Source organism: Clinocottus analis, unplaced genomic scaffold (assembly GCF_023055335.1).
Source record: "Clinocottus analis isolate CAN_PGR_092001 unplaced genomic scaffold, fCliAna1.0.p SCAF_20, whole genome shotgun sequence".
Lineage (NCBI taxonomy): Eukaryota > Metazoa > Chordata > Actinopteri > Perciformes > Cottidae > Clinocottus > Clinocottus analis.
In genome coordinates this window covers 867303-887354 of record NW_027175932.1, presented here as the reverse complement: position 1 = coordinate 887354, position 20052 = coordinate 867303, and the positions used below count along the sequence as shown (strand labels likewise).

The window sequence follows — 20052 nt, the reverse complement described above, 5'->3', positions numbered from 1 at the left end:
GACGCCAATGAAAAGCAGCTTTTTGTGCAGCTGCAGACTTTGTTATTTATATTAAACTAATTACGTTCTTTTTTTTAGAGAGTTTTTTTTTTCGAGCAAATTTATTATAAAAAATTTTGAGAGCAAATTTTTTGAGAGCGTTTTTTCTTCTTCTTTTTTTTGATAGCAAATTTTAGTTTTGAGAGCACTTTTTATTTTTATTTTTTTTGAGAGCAAAGTTTAGCGACTGGACGGCGAAGGATTTAATTCGTAAACTTTTTTTTGGAAAAATTGCGACGTATATTTTCAGACATTTAGAAAACAATTGATCAATAATCAAGAAAATAACTGGAATCATTTAATATCATGAAATAAATACACATGCGGTGCAGCCAGAGTACCTGTTGTTGTTGTTGTTGTTGTTGTTGTTGTTGTTGTTGTTGTTGTTGTTGTTGTTGTTGTTGTTGATGTTGTTGTTGTTGTGACTTCTGTTAAACATTTGTGTTTATTAAAGCTGCAAACACATCCCAGACCAGCTGAACCAGACCAGGTCCTACTAAACCAGGACTGGGTGCAGCTGGGTCCGGTGTCACAATGCGCCGGACTGTTCTGGTCTTGTTGACCCCGCGTGGGCGGGTCCAGCCATCAGGACACAGTCAGGACCCGCGGGGTGCTTTTGGGGGGCGGGTCCGGGTCCCTGGACGGCTCGGAGAGGCGCGGGCCCTGCAGGCGGGACTGCAGCGTGGTCCTCCGGATGCTGCTGTCCGAGTCCTGCCGGCCGTACCGGGCCCCGGGCCGGCGCCGGCACGGCAGCCCGCCGGCGAAGTCCGACAGCAGGTGACCGCTGAACAGCATGTAGATCCAGGGGTTGCAGCAGCTGTTGAGGCTCGCCAGCAGGGCGGCGAGCGTCACCGCCGGGTTCTCCGAGTCTGCAGGGAATCACACGCCCGGACCCACGTCAACAACAACAACAACAACAACAACAACAACAACAACAACGACGCTCAGGCTGCAGGAGGGTCCACCTATCAGACCTCTAGCTCCTCAAACGCACCCGACGTGTCACTTCCTGTCTGCAGCTCACAAGTGTTCAGTATCAAGAAGAGAGTATGGGCTAGTTAGTCCTAGTTAGTCTTGGTTAGTCCTAATTTGTGTCACCTAGTCCTGGTTAGTGCAAATAAATCCTGGTTAGTTCTAGTTAGTCCTGGTTAGAGTCCTGGTTAGTTCTAGTTAGTCCTGGTTAGGGTCACTTAGTCCTTATTCCAAGTTAGTCTTGGTTATTCTTGGTTAGTCCTTGTTAGGGTCATCTAGTCCTGGTTAGTTATAGTTAGTCCTTGTTAGGGTGACCTAGTCCTGGTTAGTCCTGGTTTTAATACAAAAGTCCAGCAACAATGTGTGAATTTCAAAATAAAGGTCACAGATTCACCTTTAGAACTAAACAATCTGCTTTATTCTTCATGAATTCATTTAAATTGGTGGAATCTTTTTATTTCTAAATTTTGAGGTTCAAAATTAAAGAGTATCGGTTATTATTGATTTTCTTTTAACAGTGACAATAGTTTCTATGATCTCTGAACTTTATTGGTTCTTGAACGTCATGTTTTATCAGGATCTCCTCCGTTAGGAACAAGATTTTCACTTTTCTGAAGTTTTTGTTCATTTCTTATGAATAATTAAATCTCCTTAATGTGTCAATTCACACAACGTGTTTCTTCCCTCAGACTAAAGTTATGAAACTCTTCAACATGTCTCATGACCGCAGCACCTGGTTCCCCTCGCGCGTAAAAAGCTGCGTGCGCGTGCGCGGCACCGCGGCGCGGACTCACCGGCCCAGGAGAAGCTCTGGTCCCACACGGACCACATCTGCACGGTGAAGAACGGCGCCCAGCACAGCACGTACGCGAGCACGATCACGAACGTCATCTTCACGGTGCGCAGCTTGGCGCGCGAGATGCTGCGCACGCCGCTGACGCAGCCGCGCGCCAGGACGCCGCTCTGGCTCCCGCTCTTGGTCTGGCTCTTGGCGGCCTCCATCACGCTCCTCCTGCGGGTCTTGTACTTGAGGTTCCTCCAGATCGCGCGGCAGATGAGCCCGTAGCAGAACACGAGCACGGCCACGGGCACGAGGAAGATCCCGGCCGTCATCCAGGTGATGTAGGCGCGCAGCCCCCACGGCTCCACGAAGTGGCCCCAGCAGTCGTACACCTGGGAGCCCGGGTGCACCTCGCTCAGGGAGAAGATGAAGTACTGCGGGAGGCTGAGCGCCAGGCTGCACGCCCACGTGGACCCGATCATGACGTGCGCGCGCCGCGTGGGCTGCCGCAGCGTCTGCAGCGGGTGGCAGATGGCGATGTAGCGGTCCAGGGTCATCATCACCATCATGTAGGTGGACGCGAACATGCCCAGCACCTGCACGTGCTTCACGACGCGGCACAGCGCGTCCGGCCCGGAGAAGCGGAACGTCACCTCCCAGCAGAGCTGCGGCAGCACCTGGAAGAAGGCCACCACCAGGTCGGCCAGGCTCAGGTGCTTCATGAACAGGTGCACGCGCGACGGCTTCCGCCGCGTGCGGTGCATGGCCAGCAGCACGCTCACGTTGCCCGCCACCGCGGCCACGAACGCGACGCTCAGCACGGTGATCTCCAGGCGCGCCACCGCCTCGTTGCGCCCGAACGGGTCCGCGCCGGAGCCGTTGGCCGCCGCGTCGAGCGCGCCGGAGCTGCAGTTCGCGCCCGAGAGGTTGCGGGAGCTGTCCGAGGGGAAGCGCATGGTGCTGCGGGCGCGCGCCGGGGCGCGCACCGGGTCGCCCCCTCGGTCACTCCAACGTGTCCGGGGTGATCTGCGCGCGGCGCATGGATACACGGAGAGTGAAGCGGTCAAAGAAACGTTAAAATCCTCAGTTCTTGTTCCGCTCGCGTGTCCGCAGCGCAGCCGAGGGTTCGAATCCGAGCTGCTGCTGCAGAGCGGCGTCTTTTAAAGGCTCTCTCTCACACACACACACACACACACACACACACACACACACACACACACACACACACTTTCTCTCTCTCTCTCTCTCTCTCTCTCTCTCTCTTTCTCTCTTTCTCTCCACTTGGAGCCTTCAGAAGAAAACCTCTTTGGAAATGTCAAAAAAAATATTCTTTTTGAAATCGTTTATTGGAATATTTGTTTTTGATTAAAAAAAAATATTTAATTTTTTTGGAAGCAAATTTTAGTTTTAAGTGCTTTTTTTGAGTGCGTTTTTTTTAGATCAAATGTTAGTTTTGAGAGCAAATTTTTGTTTTGGGAGCATTTTTTTTCGAGAGAGTGTGTGTGTGTGTGTGTGTGTGTGTGTGTGCTGCATCAATGTGTTTACGTGGTGATAACCTGATAACCTCGGAGACGGCGCTTGTATTCTCGACCTCTGAGAGAGAAAGTGGAAAACAAAACGGCTTCGCCTCAAAGGTGAAACGTCATTGTGGTTGTATAGAAGTCTCTCTCTCCTAACCACCAGGGGGCGACTCCTCTGGTTGTATAGAAGTCTGTGCTTCATGTGTTAAAGCTGCATTCTCTCTCCTGACCACCAGGGGGCGACTCCTCTGGTTGTATAGAAGTCTATGCTTCATGTGTTAAAGCTGCATTCTCTCTCCTGACCACCAGGGGGCGACTCCTCTGGTTGTATAGAAGTCTATATAAGTGACTCTACTTCTCTCTTGATGTATTCCCTCAGTAAACATTGTAAACATGAGTTTATGTCTCAATCTCTAGTTTAAGTCTTCTTCTATACAGCACGATGGTGACAGAACCAAAACCACGTCGACTGCCCCAAAAAAGATGGCGACGTCCAGAAACCAAGATGGTGACGCCCGAAAAAAAAGTTAGCGACAAACAGAAACCAACACGTTGGCAAACAGAAACAAGATGGCGACGGCCAGAAACCAACAGGTGGCGACGCCCTCTTCCCAGTCTGTGGCTCAGGCTCCGCCTCTCCATGGAGTCTTACGGACATCAAGCGAGTGGTTTTCCTCGTCGTCCTGCGCCTCCTCGTTGGAGGCGATCAGTGGAACACCTGCCGTCCGCCTCCCCGAGGTCGTGAGCCGCGTCCTCCGACACTTGAACGCAGCACGCCGCCTCGCTCCCGCTGCCCTACGACGCCACTTAGTATCTTAATGTTCAATCTGTATGCAAGACTCGAGGGGAAGGGTTTAGGAGTCAAGGAGGCCGAGCCTGTTTGTCACGTCGGCCGTTACATAACGCGTTGTGATTAAACAATGGCGTAATGGTCGGCGCTGTCGGGGGCGAAGATTTACGACGCTGCGCGATTATGAAGCCTGTCAGACTCGCATATTAATGATGCATAAAGCAGGCACACGCTGATAAGAGCTGCAATACACAAGCGTCCCCTCAGGAGCTGTGAAGGATGACGACACCAGAAACTGTACAACTCGTTAACACAAACACGCTGAACAATCACCTTCATGTTTCACTTTGGTAACCGGAGACACTGCAGCTGAAGAGGAACGTAAAACAACTCTGAAGCTTCCTCATGACGCGAAGAGGATTCATTGTGCTCCAAGATTCATGACATGTTGTGTTTGCATATGCAAATGAGGCGTTATCGCATGGTGACCTTTGGAGAAAACTACAGATACAAACAGACAGTAAAATATGTGTTTTCTTTCCACTTGTCTGAAATGAGAAGTTATGGAGGAAAAATAGCAAAAATCAGCTGCAAAAATCTCAAACTTTTCAGCACTAATCGGAGCATTTGTGTTTCAGTGACATTTCCAGTCGTCTCACTCTGGAATGTTCACAGTTTTTCGCTCCTGTCTTTGTCTTTTCCGGGTTTTCTCTTTTCTAAAATCAGGATTTCGGAGCGATTGATTCAGCTTGACCCCGTGAGCGTCCTGCAGCTGGATGCTGCTGCTCCGTCGTCTCCACGGTGGACCTCTGGTCTGGACCTCTGGTCTGGACCTCTGGTCTGGACCTCTGGTCTGGACCTCTGGTCTGGACCTCTGGCCTGGACCTCTGGCCTGGACCTCTGGTCTGGACCTCTGGCCCCTCGCCGTGCCTTCATTAATGGACATGGACCGTCATGGCGGCGTTGTCTCCGGGGGTCCGACGCGCCGGTCATTCAACACTAAGTCCACAGATCCCCGAGGGGCCGAGTGCGAGCCGGCGGAGAGGATAAATAAAGAGGAAGTGCAGCAGAACGGATATGAAGCGAGCCGCCGGAGAGGCGTTCAAGTAACAAAACACCGGGAGGAAATAACACGAGCGCTCGATTTAAGATGAGACGGCAGCCTGAAAGTTACTGAAGCTTCAGGACGAAAGAAGTTCTCCTGGAGAACGAGCCGACAAGTCAGGCTTTACCTAACCTAACCCAGGAGCTGTGTTGCTCAACCCAGGAGCTGTGTTGCTCAACCCAGGAGCTGTGTTGCTCAACCCAGGAGCTGTGTTGCTCAACCCAGGAGCTGTGTTGCTCAACCCAGGAGCTGTGTTGCTCAACCCAGGAGCTGTGTTGCTCAACCCAGGAGCTGTGTTGCTCAACCCAGGAGCTGTGTTGCTCAACCCAGGAGCTGTGTTGCTCAACCCAGGAGCTGTGTTGCTCAACCCAGGAGCTGTGTTGCTCAACCCAGGAGCTGTGTCGTCCCTTTTTTGTAAATTCCTACCAGTCGTTGTCTGTCTGCTAGCAGCTAGCTAGTAGCTAGCTAGCAGCTAAATGGCTAGCGACCGCTACATTTGTGGATGTTGATTTAATTGATCTTTTTTTAAATAATAGAAGATAATGGAAGTACAGATAGTAACAAGTACCACACGTGTGTAAATACAAGTACAGCATAGACAGGAAGTGACAGTACAGCATAGACAGGAAGTGACAGTACAGCATAGACAGGAAGTGACAGTACACAAGTAGGGAAACAAACAGCTGTGTATATATGATATAAATACACATAAAGCGTCGATGGTGTAGAGCCGGCTGTACATTTTACATACAGCGCCGTCGGATCGGCCTCACATTCCTGCTCCCACAGGAAACAGGAAGTTGAAGACAAAACAACGCCGTCGGAGCACTTCCTGGTTGCTTGAAGGTCGCAGCTGAGGTCAGTTTTTAGTTTGCAGCAAGAAATCCTGCAAAATGATGTCGCATCTCATTTTATTCTACTGATGGATTTTATTTTATTCTACTAATGGATATTTTTCTGCTAAATATATTATTTTTTTTCCTTTTCTCTGCATCATAAACCAATATAATAGTAACACTTGTGTATATTGTTTATTTTACCTTTTTAAATGATTGAGATTAACCCTTCAGATTATCAGAACAGGCTTTTTAAACAGTGCTAATCCAAGAAAAACCTCCAAGAGAATCCTTCATGTGACCGAACACGTTGAATATCAGCTGAGTGAAAACAAGCAGACCAGGAGAAACGGAGCGTTCTGATTGGTTGGATTGAAACAGCCGACGGCTTCAAAGCCTTCGTGGAGTCCTGAGACGCGTCAGGACAGTTTCAGCTCTTTTCTTTCTCTCGTCAGCTGGAAACTTTTTAATTGGCCGACTCGGCCTGGGTCAGGCTGAGCCTCGGTTCAGCTTCCTGTCGGCTCTGTGACAGAAAGCTGAGGCGCTTGACCTCGTCACGTGACCCGTCACATGACCCGTCGTCTGCCCACACTGTGGCGTCATAACCCAACAGCTGCTCCACATGGCGGCTGGAGCTCTGAGCAGCTCAGTTCATTATTATTAATATTAATCATAATCATAATGGCAGCGGCGCGCAGACCGGCCGGGTTTGACTCATTGACCTCGTCCGCCGATTGCAGAGAAGAGATGAATAAACTTTTCATAGGTTGAACTTCTGGACTGGACGGGGAGCTCGTGTCAACTTGTTTCACTTCATCAGAAGATTGAAAACAAGTTGAGCTTTTCTCGCTGCAGCTGATCATTAATCTCACGTTAAGGACGACTTCATCACACCATAACGCCTCCGACTCGGTCACTTTGTGTGTGTGTGTGTGTGTGTGTGTGTGTGTGTGTGTGTGTGCGAGGGCCTAACGTGTGTTTCTGGCTCTTCTTGATCTTCTATCCTTGTGAGGACCCGCAGCTCGCCGGGTCCTCGCTTCGTCTGAAACAAAGAGGTTGAAGTGAGGTTTAATCTCAGGTTAAACTGGGATCAGTCGGGTTTAGTTGACGTGAGGAAGCAGCAGGAGTCCTCTCTTCGTTACACAATCCTCTTCTGAAACGTAAACACAGCTGAAGTCAAAACATCACGAGTTCCTCGCACCAGGAAGCGTCTGAGTGCTTCAGTGTTGCAGCAACAAGGAGGAAGCTGTCACTTCCACTTCCTGTTGAGTGAAGATAAAACTACCAAAACACAACGGAGCAGAAGGAAACCAGAGGAACGAATTCATGTGAATCTGCAGTTAACTGCGTTATTTACAGTAATACTTGCACGAGAGTACTCTCAACAAAGTACCTCTTTAAATATTTAATGCACATGAACATTGAAATAAGAACTTTTATTAGCACAGTGTTAACTTATTTAATTATTATTTAACCACGTGTTGTTTTAATAGCATTTATATTATTATATAATATAATTATTTTTATATTATTTATAGTTTAGAATAGTTTAGTTTTAGATCAAATGATTCATAAGCAGCATACAGACATTAAATCAATCGCTTATTCAACTTTCAACGTTTATTGTATTTATTATAGTTTATTTGTATTGTTTTTTCCATATCTATGTTCATGGGTTTTTAGTATATTTAAGTTAGATTTGTTTTATTTTGTCTGTTTATTGTTTCTATCATAGTTTTATGATGTATTATTTCTGTATTCTATCTCTTCACCTTCCAGCTGCTGTCTCTCGTTTAGTTTCCACTCGTTCATTTAGACTCAGCGATGTCAATAAATCAGATTATTGTGCGTTTATTATTGTGCAGTAATGAGTCTCTGCTCTTTAACACGGAGACAATTTAATCTCATTTAATCTAGCGAGCGGCGAGGAGGCGGAGCCTCTGAGAGCAGCTGCTGGACTCACGAGGCCTTTAAAGAATTGAACTTCAGTCAGAAGGAAAGTGAACTGAATGTCAGAAAAAAATCTGCTTTTACTTTTTGTACGGCGCTGAGCCTGAGGATGGTTTCCATGGTGACGTCCACGGCTATGAAAGATGAATCAATAAATAAATAAATAAGAAGCAGAAATAATTCATACGAGGCTTCATGCTGCGAGCATTATGGTCTGTACATTATAGTCTGTACATTATAGTCTGTGCATTATGGTCTGTACATTATAGTCTGTACATTATGGTCTGTACATTATAGTCTGTGCATTATAGTCTGTACATTATAGTCTGTACATTATAGTCTGTGCATTATGGTCTGTACATTATAGTCTGTGCATTATGGTCTGTACATTATGGTCTGTACATTATGGTCTGTACATTATGGTCTGTACATTATAGTCTGTGCATTATGGTCTGTACATTATGGTCTGTACATTATGGTCTGTACATTATGGTCTGTACATTATAGTCTGTACATTATAGTCTGTGCATTATGGTCTGTACATTATGGTCTGTACATTATGGTCTGTACATTATAGTCTGTGCATTATGGTCTGTGCATTATAGTCTGTACATTATGGTCTGTACTACTAACTCTACTTCTGACTCTACTAATACAACTAACTATACTACTAACTCCTCTACTAACTCTAGTACTACTAACTCTAATACTACTACTAACTCTACTAATACTACTGACTACTACTAACTCTACTAATACTACTAACTCTACTGCTATACTAATACTACTAACTCTACTACTAACTATACTAATACTACTAACTCTACTAACTCTTCCTCATCTTAGAGTTATTTTTCTTTGAGACTGAGGAAACTTTAACATCGCGATGCTTCTCTTCACTTCTTCTTCCGTCTCTGTGGAGTTGTGTTGAGAGATCTCCCAGCATGCATTGCAGCGTGATTATAAATCGAGCGTCTCTTCAGTGTTTCAGAGCTTAAGGAGTGAAGTCTGCTCCTGACGCCCAGGAACTTTAAATATTATGGCGGTGCAAACATTCCCAGTGTTTATTGTGTTCCTGCGGTGACCTCGTCCTCCTGACCTGCAGGTTTATAGTTTAGTTTAGTTTGTGGGGCCGGCGTGCCCAGCGTGCCCAGTGGAGTCCCTGCACTGGGAATACTGGAATGTGGGAGAAGAGGTGTTTATTTTAAAGACTGTCAGTGGGAGAGGAGGAGTTTCACTCAAAGACAACAACGCCGAGTACGAGGCCCCGGACCCTCAGAGAGACACGGGATGCAAGGAAGAAGGACTCGTAACGTTGCTATTTACCACGAGACCTGAAGGCACCACGTAGCACGTTCTACAAACTCACAAAATATTACTTTTGTTCTATTATTGTTTTTACAATGTAAAGCACCTTGAGTACCTTGTAAAGCACCTTGAGTACCTTGAAAAGCACCTTGAGTACCTTGTAAAGCACCTTGAGTACCTTGTAAAGCATCTAGAGTACCTTGTAAAGCACCTTGAGTACCTTGTAAAGCACCTTGAGTACCTTGTAAAGCATCTAGAGTACCTTGTAAAGCACCTTGAGTACCTTGTAAAGCACCTTGAATACCTTGTAAAGCACTTTGAGTACCTTGTAAAGCATCTAGAGTACCTTGTAAAGCACCTTGAATACCTTGTAAAGCACTTTGAGTACCTTGTAAAGCACCTTGAGTACCTTGAAAAGCATCTTGAGTACCTTGAAAAGCATCTTGAGTACCCTGGAAAGCACCTTGAGTACCTTTTAAAGCACCTTGAGTACCTTGAAAAGCACCTTGAGTACCTTGAAAAGCACCTTGAGTACCTTGAAAAGCACCTTGAGTACCTTGAAAATCACCTTGAGTACCTTGTAAAGCACCTTGAGTACCTTGTAAAGCACCTTGAGTACCTTGAAAAGCACCTTTAGTACCTTGTAAAGCACCTTGAGTACCTTGAAACGCACCTTGAGTACCTTGAAAATCATCTTGAGTACCTTTTAAAGCACATTGAGTACCTTGAAAAGCACATTGAGTACCTTGAAAAGCATCTTGAGTACCTTGTGAAGCACCTTGAGTACCTTGTGAAGCACCTTGAGTACCTTGAAAAACATCTTGGGTACCTTGAAAATCATCTTGAGTACCTTTTAAAGCACCTTGAGTACCTTTTAAAGCATCTTGAGTACCTTGAAAATCATCTTGAGTACCTTTTAAAGCATCTTGAGTACCTTGAAAAGCACCTTGAGTACCTTGTAAGGCCTGTTGCCTCCAGCCGTGACCGAGTGGAGGTTCATCTCCTGAAGGATTTACGAGTTGAGATCACGCCTTAAAACCCAAAACGATCCGTAAAGACCAGAAACTCGTTGCTTCAATGTAACCGGCCGATGTTGCTCCTGATGTTGCTCCTGATGTTGCTCCTGATGTTGCTCCTGATGTTGCTCCTGATGTTGCTCCTGATGTTGCTCCTGATGTTGCTGCAGCTCATGGTCCAGAAAGAAGGAAGCCATTAGTGTTATTGATGAGATCTGATCTGGTAAATTACCCTCTGGACCCAAGAGGTTGTTTGTTTTCTGGGCGTGTCCCAAGGTGCCCCGGATACTGAGCAGTAAACAAACCGTCATGCTAAATGTCCCTTGAAGTCTGATTGGTCCCAGACATAAGGAGTTTTGCTCAAAAGCAAAGTGGGAACAGTTACGCTGTAAACTGGTTGTTTGAACTGGTTGGAATGTGAGATGTTGATGGGAACTTTTAGACACTTTCAGTGGACGTCGTCCACATAGTTCAACGTTTGGCTGCACTTCCTGATGCTGCGACGCTGCCATGAGAAGTGGATGTTGTTTCCCATAAACATACGTTTATTTTTAAATGCATGGAACTGGTCGGTGACCAGTCCCTCCCCACTTTCACCCCACTGGTTCCCGGGGACCTCTGAGCCCTTTGAGGCTTGGAGGAACTGGAGAGCCGTGGCCGATCGCTCCGGTGGCGCCTCCCTTTGAGGCGCCGCCGGGTCGACGTAAATCTCTCACTTTCTAGAACCGGGTGCAGATTCCCAGCCCGTCCCCGAGCGCCTTCCATGTTTGTGGGGCCGTGTTGTGTTTGTGGTTTGCAGAGCTGTGCGTTCGAGGCTCTGGATGTGTACATCTGGAGCATCGGGGGGTCCGAGGTCACATCCTGTTCCTCGTGAGTCGAGCGCTCTCCCACCCTCTCGGTGTGACGCCGTCACGCTCTGATGACATTGAGCCTCTTCTGATGTTAACCTCGCTGCTCGGCGCTCGCCGGGGGATTCATGCAGACGGCGTGGTGTGGATTCAAGATGGAGGACGCGGCGGTGTATTGACGTGTGTCGACCCCGGAGGGAGCGCCGCTCTTCTCTGTGGCATGAGAAACGCTGACCTCGACCTGGAACTGACATTTATTATCAAGTCAAACATGCAGCTGGAGCCGACTCGTGTTTTGGCAATATGTAAAAGTATAGTCAAGAAAACGTAGTATTCAAACTGTGACTGTTGTACTACTGATATGTTATATTCTATCGTTAGAGTAGGATTACTCAAACTATATTGTTAAAGTAAGATTTCACTATTAACTATTTGATTTTTTGGTTTAAAAGACTAAACAATAAAGTAGTTGTATGTTGGTTAATCATTTCAAAACATCATATTTCATTAACTCTTCACATGTTTTAAGTGAGGTACAAGTACCTGGCATTCATACCAGTAAAGTACTAGATACAGTTCTCATGTTACAGTGTGAGCTCCAGCAGAGGAAGAGTTGGAGCAAATGAAACCGTAACGTTCCTCCGTCCAGAAAGCCTGGATGGAGGTGGAGCGAGCTCCACCAACCTTTCATGTTCGCTTTGATCTCCTCAACAAAGAGTCAGCTGTCCGTCACGGACATGTTCGACACGCCACAGGAGAGCGATCCCACCTGCTGCAAGACAACCAGCGCACCCCCATGACCCCCACCATCATCATCATCACCCCCACCATCATCATCATCACCCACACCATCATCATCATCACCCCCACCATCAGCATCATCACCACCACCATCATCATCATCACCCCCACCACCATCATCATCATCACCCCCACCATCATCATCACCCCCACCATCATCACCATCACCACCACCATCATCATCATCATCACCCTCACCATCAGCATCATCACCACCACCATCATCATCATCACCCCCACCATCATCATCATCACCCCCACCATCATCACCATCACCACCACCATCATCATCATCACCCCCACCATCATCATCATCATCACCCCCACCATCAGCATCATCACCACCACCATCATCATCATCACCCCCACCATCATCATCACCCCCACCATCAGCATCATCACCACCACCATCATCATCATCACCCCCACCATCATCACTATCACCCCCACTATCACCCCCACCATCATCATCACCACCATCACCCCCACCATCATCATCATCACCCCCACCATCATCATCATCACCCCCACCCTTACCACCACCATCATCATCATCACCCCCATCTTCCCCACCATTACCACCACCATCTTCATTCCCATCTTCCCCATCATCACCCCCACCATCATGAATCCCCATCTTCCCCACCATCATCACCATCATCACCATCATCACCACCATCACCCCCACCACCACCACCACCACCACCATCTTCATCACCCCCACCACCACCACCACCACCACCATCTTCATCATCATCATCATCCCTAACCCTTCAACACAATCTCCCCCATGAATCTGACTCATTGAGCTCTCGAGGCTCGAGCGTCTCATCCGGGTAACAAACCTCCAGCTCCTCCTGCACTCCAGTGTTGAACACCGGCGTGCCACAGGGCGGCGTGCTCGGGCCCCTCCTGTTCACCCCGACAGCTTCAGAGAAGAAAGCAACGAGCTTCCAAGTGGAAAAAGACATTAGTAGCCCATAGAGAAGCCCGTAGGTAGATGTTTTCCTCAGGAGAACGTTCTGTTTCGTCCTCTCGGGGTCACAGACTGCATCTCCTGGCACATCCCTGTCGTACAAAGACGCCATGTGAAGCTTGAAACTTGTAAATTCTGCTTCTAGCACGGCGTTGATCTGCGATAAGTCAAGTGTTTTTGTTCCGTCTCACTCCACCGCCCCGCTAAGCTAACACTAAGCTAACGCTAAGCTACAGCAGCTGAAGTGGCTCTGAACCACAGGGAAGGGAAAAGACACGTTAAGGTCCAACAGCTGCTGTGAGAAGGTTCTCCTCCCGGCTGTGAACGGACTTTGAGGACAGTAAAGCTCGTGGGAATCACTCGCAGTAAAGATGTCAGACGTTCAGCAGCGTCTCACCTGGAAGACAACCACAGACACACACTCGTGTGAGCGCAGTGCAGTCCAGTTCAAAGTCTTATCAGTAACTCATTAGTTGTGTGTCTTTGTCGTGACGTTGAGGATCTTTGCAGTAATTTTATCTTCTTTGTCAATTGAAGTCTCTTCATTTGTCAAGTTATTGTTGTTTTGTATCTCTCCTGGTTTTGTGTCTCTTATGAACCTTTACTTGTGTCTCTGTAGGTGTAGTTTTTGTACCTGTAGGTATCTTGATCGTCAGTTTGTGTGTTTTTGTCGCTCTCTTTTTCCTTCTGCAGGAGAGCTTCGAGCTGCAGCTGTTGGTTCTGAACCTGAACTTCAGAATTATTAATAACTGCAAATAAATATTGGACGAGGTCGATATTAAAGCCTCCTGATCCGCATGACTGGAGGTGGTGTGCGTTCGTAATGACGTCCGGCGAGAGGAGATGGAACCTTGTTTTCTTCGGTTTCCTTTTGCTTGTTTGTGTTGTCGTTTCCATCCTGCTCGTCCTGCTCGTCCTGAACCTCCTGAACATCCTGAACATCCTGAACCTCCTGAACCTCCTGCTCGTCCTGAACCTCCCGGACCTCCTGAACATCCTGCTCGTCCTGAACCTCCTGAACATCCTGAACCTCCTGAACCTCCTGAACCTCCTGCTCGTCCTGAACCTCCCGGACCTCCTGAACATCCTGCTCGTCCTGAACCTCCTGAACCTCCTGCTCGTCCTGCTCGTCCTGAACCTCCCGAACCTCCTGAACATCCTGCTCGTCCTGAACCTCCTGAACATCCTGCTCGTCCTGAACCTCCTGCTCGTCCTGAACCTCCTGAACATCCTGCTCGTCCTGAATCTCCTGAACCTCGTCGTCAGAGACAGAAACCCGTCTGTGACGCACAACTGAGACTGCGATCATTACACAAACGAACAGATGCAACGACTCCGGGAACATTAAGATTAGCGGATTCACAGCGTTGTTTAGTTTTGTGAGTCATCCGTTCATTTCAAGGCGTTCCTCTTGAACGCTGATTGTTGTTGTGGATTTTCTGCTTTCGTACATTAATAATCTTTCTACAAACCTCTTTTCACTCGTGTTTACGGTGATTTTTGTGTGTTTGCGAGAGGTTTAAAGGCTGAATCCACCGTCTCTGATGGCGCTCTCTCTCCCAGGCGTTCAGATCACTTTGCTGTTTTTATTTTAAAAGGTTACGAATCCCAGAAAAGACGCGAGCAGCTAAACGCCGCGAGAGAACAACAACGGCTCTAATTGAGCGTTTGAAAATTAAACCTGCGGCTTAATCGGCTCCACGCGAACAAGACAACCCGCCCGCGTGAACAGAGAAACCCGACCACTGGCCGGTGGGCCGGACGCTCAGGGACAATCTGTTGAGTTTGTTTGAGCAGAGCTGCAATAATCTCTGTGAGCCGCGGCGTGTTTGTACAGCGAGTGTGTCGAGGTACACAACACAGTTTGCACTCAGACACACAAAGCAGGAAATGTGGTCATTTCCCCCAAAAGGGACACGTGAGAGTCGGAGGGGATTGTTTCTGACACGTGTCTTTGTGTTCGCAGCAGATTTACACTCAAAGGAAAAGTCAAGTCATTTCTCATTTGATTAATTTGTACAAAACACAAAACGTAAAATTAGGCTTTTTTTGTACGGGCCATATTTTTACATTCTTTTATGTTTGTGTTTTATATTATGTTGGATTACTTTTTTTAACAGCTGGTAACTCTGGTTTTAAAAAGCTCTATAGAAATAAGGTATAATATTATTATAATTATTATTATTATGAACTGTATATGGATGTAGTCATTGTGATGCTCATTGATTTGTTGACTGATGTTTTGAAGCCTCAAGTTCAGCATTTTGCCGTCTCCATCTTGGTTTCTAGCCGTCTCCATCTTGGTTTCTGGCCGTCTCCATCTTGGTTTCTGGCCGTCTCCATCTTGTTTCGTTTGTTGCCTTCATAAAGGGTCTTTTATCCTTTGTGGGCTCAGGTAAATCTCATCACAGCGATGTTTCAGTTGTAGCTACATAAAGTCGCAGCAGTTTGTTCTGCATGAATTAAATGTTTATAACATTCTTTGTTTGTCGTTTTGTTTTCAGCTTTGCTTCTTCAAACCATTTGATAGAAACCTGTTTGGGACCCCAGGGAGCCGAGGGAGGTGAGTATATGCACCAGTAACATTATTTTTGGGTGAACTATCCCTTTAAGCAGTTGCACTGTTTCCCACCTTGTTCCTGCACGCGACTTCGCTCACATGCGCAGAATGTTTTTAAAACTTAAACTTAATCTCATTTTTATTCTTCTGGATGATCCCTCCCACTTTTAACTTTCTGTGAGTTCTTTGTACGTCATTACCTCTGTAAATTACACCCTAAGTGGCTGAATGTCCACACACACACACACACACACACACACACACACACACACACACACACACACACACACACACACACACACTCTGGGCTTCTGTCCAAAGCCTCTGGTGGTGATGAAGAGTTTATTGTGCGCTTTGGAGGAACTGCAGGATTTCTGTGACGGATCAGCGTGAGTTCTCTTCACTCGAGATGTGAAACCAGTTTGATCCCCGTTTTATTACAGCGGCTCGTTGTCGGCCGCCGCCTGGAGGGAAGCGAAGGATCTCTGCTGCTCGCCGAGGAGGCTGCTGCCCGACCGGAGACTGAAAACACAGAGAAGCTCTGGTCGTGTTTTACCTGCTGAAGCAGAGACGACACGAACGCCAGTATAGAGTCGCCCCCTGGTGGTCAGGAGAGAGAATGCAGCTTTAACACATGAAGCATAGACTTCTATACAACCAGAGGAGTCGCCCCCTGGTGGTCAGGAGAGAGAATGCAGCTTTAACACATGAAGCATAGACTTCTATACAACCAGAGGAGTCGCCCCCTGGTGGTCAGGAGAGAGAATGCAGCGCTAACACATGAAGCATAGACTTCTATACAACCAGAGGAGTCGCCCCCTGGTGGTCAGGAGAGAGAATGCAGCGCTAACACATGAAGCATAGACTTCTATACAACCAGAGGAGTCGCCCCCTGGTGGTCAGGAGAGAGAATGCAGCTTTAACACATGAAGCATAGACTTCTATACAACCAGAGGAGTCGCCCCCCCTGGTGGTCAGGAGAGAGAATGCAGCTTTAACACATGAAGCATAGACTTCTATACAACCAGAGACAAAGACTAAAAACCAAGATGGCGACATTTCAAGGTTCATCAATGCATCACGTTCCTCTGATGGAGAACATTAATGTTCATGAATTTTAAGCTTACGTCTTCTTCAGAACTATTTTCCACCCAGAAGATGTTTCATGAACTTCTTGGAAAACGTCTTCATTCCCAGAATGTTGTGTAGCTCGTCATGAAGGAAGTCGCTGTGCAGTAATCTGCGTGTGATTCTGCTGCCGGCTGGAGGAATGAAAGACTTCTTGTCTCTCCAGAAGTCTGTTTCTCACCCAAGACTTTTTCTGTCAACTTTTTTTTGTGAACTTTTTTCTGTCAACTTTTTTTTTGTCGACTTTTTTTGTCATACATTTTTTTGTCAACTGTTTTTTGTCGACTTTTATTTGTCATACTTTTGTTTTGACTTTTTTTTTGTCATACTTTTTTTTGTCGACTTTTTTTGTCAAGTTTTTTTTTGACGACTTTTTTTGTCAAGTTTTTTTTTGACGACTTTTTTTTGTCAAGTTTTTTTGACGACTTTTTGTCATACTTTTTTTTGTCAAATTTTTTTTTGTCATACTTTTTTTGTCAACTTTTTTTGTCGACTTTTTTTGTCATACTTTTTTTGTCAACTTTATTTTTGACGACTTGTTTTTGTCAATTTTTTTTGACGACTTTTTTTGTCATACTTTTTTTGTCAACTTTATTTTTGACGACTTGTTTTTGTCAATTTTTTTTGACGACTTTTTTTGTCATACTTTTTTTTGTCGACTTTTTTTGTCAATTTTTTTTTTTGACGACTTTTTTTTGTCATTTTTTTGACGACTTTTTTTTTGTCATACTTTTTTTTGTCATCTTTTTTGACGACTTTTTTTTGTCAAATTTTTTTGTTATACTTTTTTTGTCAACTTTATTTTTGACGACTTGTTTTTGTCAATTTTTTTTGACGACTTTTTTTGTCATACTTTTTTTTGTCGACTTTTTTTGTCAATTTTTTTTTTTGACGACTTTTTTTTGTCATTTTTTTGACGACTTTTTTTTTGTCATACTTTTTTTTGTCATCTTTTTTGACGACTTTTTTTTGTCAAATTTTTTTGTTATACTTTTTTTCGTCGACTTTTTTGTCAACTTTTTTTTTGACGACTTTTTTGTCAATTTTTTTTTGTCAACTTTTTATGTCATCTTTTTTTTGACGACTGCTTTTTGTCAAGTTTTTTTTGTCGCCTTTTTTTGTCAAATTTTTTTGACGACTTTTTGTCATACTTTTTTTTGACAACTTTTTTTGTCAACTTTATTTTTATCGACTTTTTCTGTGAACTTTTTTTGACTTTTTTTTGTCATACTTTTTTATTGTCGACTTTTTTTGTCAATTTTTTTTTTGACGACTTTTTTTGTCATATTTTTTTTTGACGACTTTTTTTTTGTCGAATTTGTTTTGTCAACTTTTTTGTCATATTTTTTTTCGTCAACTTTTTTTTTGTCGACTTTTTTTTATCATACTTTTTTGTCGGCTTCTTTAGTCGTAACTTGTTTTCACACATCTTCAGTCTTCACTCAACAAGTCAACTTTTTTTCGACTTTTTTCGTCATTTTTTTGACGACTTTTTTTTTGTCATCTTTTTTTGACGACTTTTTTTTGGCAAATTTTTTTTTGTCATACTTTTTTTGTCAACTTTTTTTGTCGACTTTTTTTGTTATACTTTTTTTCGTCGACTTTTTTTGTCAAATTTTTTTTTGACGACTTTTTTGTCATACTTTTTTTGTCAACTTTTTTTTTGTCGACTTTTTTTTCATACTTTTTTTGTCAACTTTTTTTGTTATACTTTTTTTCGTCGACTTTTTTGTCAACTTTTTTTTTGACGACTTTTTTGTCAATTTTTTTTTGTCAACTTTTTATGTCATCTTTTTTTTGACGACTGCTTTTTGTCAACTTTTTTTTGTCGCCTTTTTTTGTCAAATTTTTTTGACGACTTTTTGTCATACTTTTTTTTGACAACTTTTTTTGTCAACTTTATTTTTATCGACTTTTTCTGTCAACTTTTTTTGACTTTTTTTTGTCATACTTTTTTATTGTCGACTTTTTTTGTCAATTTTTTTTTTGACGACTTTTTTTGTCATATTTTTTTTTGACGACTTTTTTTTTGTCGAATTTGTTTTGTCAACTTTTTTGTCATATTTTTTTTCGTCAACTTTTTTTTTGTCGACTTTTTTTTATCATACTTTTTTGTCGGCTTCTTTAGTCGTAACTTGTTTTCACACATCTTCAGTCTTCACTCAACAAGTCAAACTTTTTTTCGACTTTTTTCGTCATTTTTTTGCCGACTTTTTTTTTGTCATACTTTTTTTTTGTCATCTTTTTTTGACGACTTTTTTTTGTCAAATTTTTTTTTGTCATACTTTTTTTGTCAACTTTTTTTGTCGACTTTTTTTGTTATACTTTTTTTCGTCGACTTTTTTTGTCAAATTTTTTTTTGACGACTTTTTTGTCAACTTTTTTTTTGTCGCCTTTTTTTGTCATCTTTTTTTTGACGACTTTTTTTTGTCAAATTTTTTTGACGACTTTTTGTCATACTTTTTTTTGTCATCCTTTTTTTTGTCGACTTTTTTTGTGAAATTTTTTTTTGACGACTTTTTTTTGTCAATTTTTTTTGACGACTTTTTTTGTCATACTTTTTTTTGTGGACTTTTTTTGTCAACTTTATTTTTGTCGACTTTTTCTGTCAACTTTTTTTTTACTTTTTTTGTCATACTTTTTTATTGTCGACTTTTTTTGTCAATTTTTTTTTTGACGACTTTTTTTTTGTCTTCCTTTTTTTTTGTCGACTTTGTTTTGTCAACTTTTTTGTCATATTTTTTTTGGTCAACTTTTTTTTGTCATACTTTTTTTGTCAACTTTTTTTTTGTCGACTTTTTTTTATCATACTTTTTTTGTCGGCTTCTTTAGTCGTAACTTGTTTTCACACATCTTCAGTCTTCACTCAACAAGTGAAACAACCAGGAAACCAACAGCAACGTGATGTCACTTCTCTCCACCAGGTGGAGGCAAACAGCCACAAATGAACGAGTGAGGAGTCCTGAGCTGCAGGTTCTGTGAAGCCCAGATGACGTCATGGTCCATAGACCAGAAGAGACTTTAGAAGAAGAGACTTGACGAGGACTCTGAAGACATACATTTTTTAAATTGTATGGATATTATAATTTTTTCTTCTTCTTCTTCTTCTTCTTCTTCTTCTTCTTCTTCTTCTTCTTCTTCTTCTTCCTCCTCTTCCTCAATGGTCACCTCGGCTGTCAATCATGTCTCTAGCCCCGCCCCCAGCGCGTACACACCCATATTTCCTCTGACCGGCGTTTCATTTATAGATATTAAAATGATCCTCACCCGCGCTCCCGCCTGGTCAGCCCGAGTATGCGCGTGCACGTACTCTTGTGAGCGGCGCTGCATGTGTAAAAGGTTACGGCGGGGTGAAGGCAAACATCAAACAGTGTGTGTGTGTGTGTGTGTGTGTGTGTGTGTGTGTGTGTGTGTGTGTGTGT

At 44.2% G+C, this 20052-nt stretch overlaps 1 protein-coding gene across 1 annotated transcript; it reads right to left on the bottom strand.

The window, feature by feature from the left end:
- Positions 1–439: 439 nt before the first annotated feature.
- LOC137791498 (arg8-vasotocin receptor-like) lies at positions 440–2899 on the bottom strand. Its single transcript, XM_068586490.1, has 2 exons — positions 1806–2899; positions 440–908 (listed from the first exon to the last, which is right to left on the bottom strand). Exons 1-2 carry the CDS (start codon positions 2746–2748, stop codon positions 625–627), a joined length of 1227 nt encoding a protein of 408 aa, XP_068442591.1. The 5' UTR covers positions 2749–2899; the 3' UTR covers positions 440–624.
- Positions 2900–20052: the final 17153 nt, after the last annotated feature.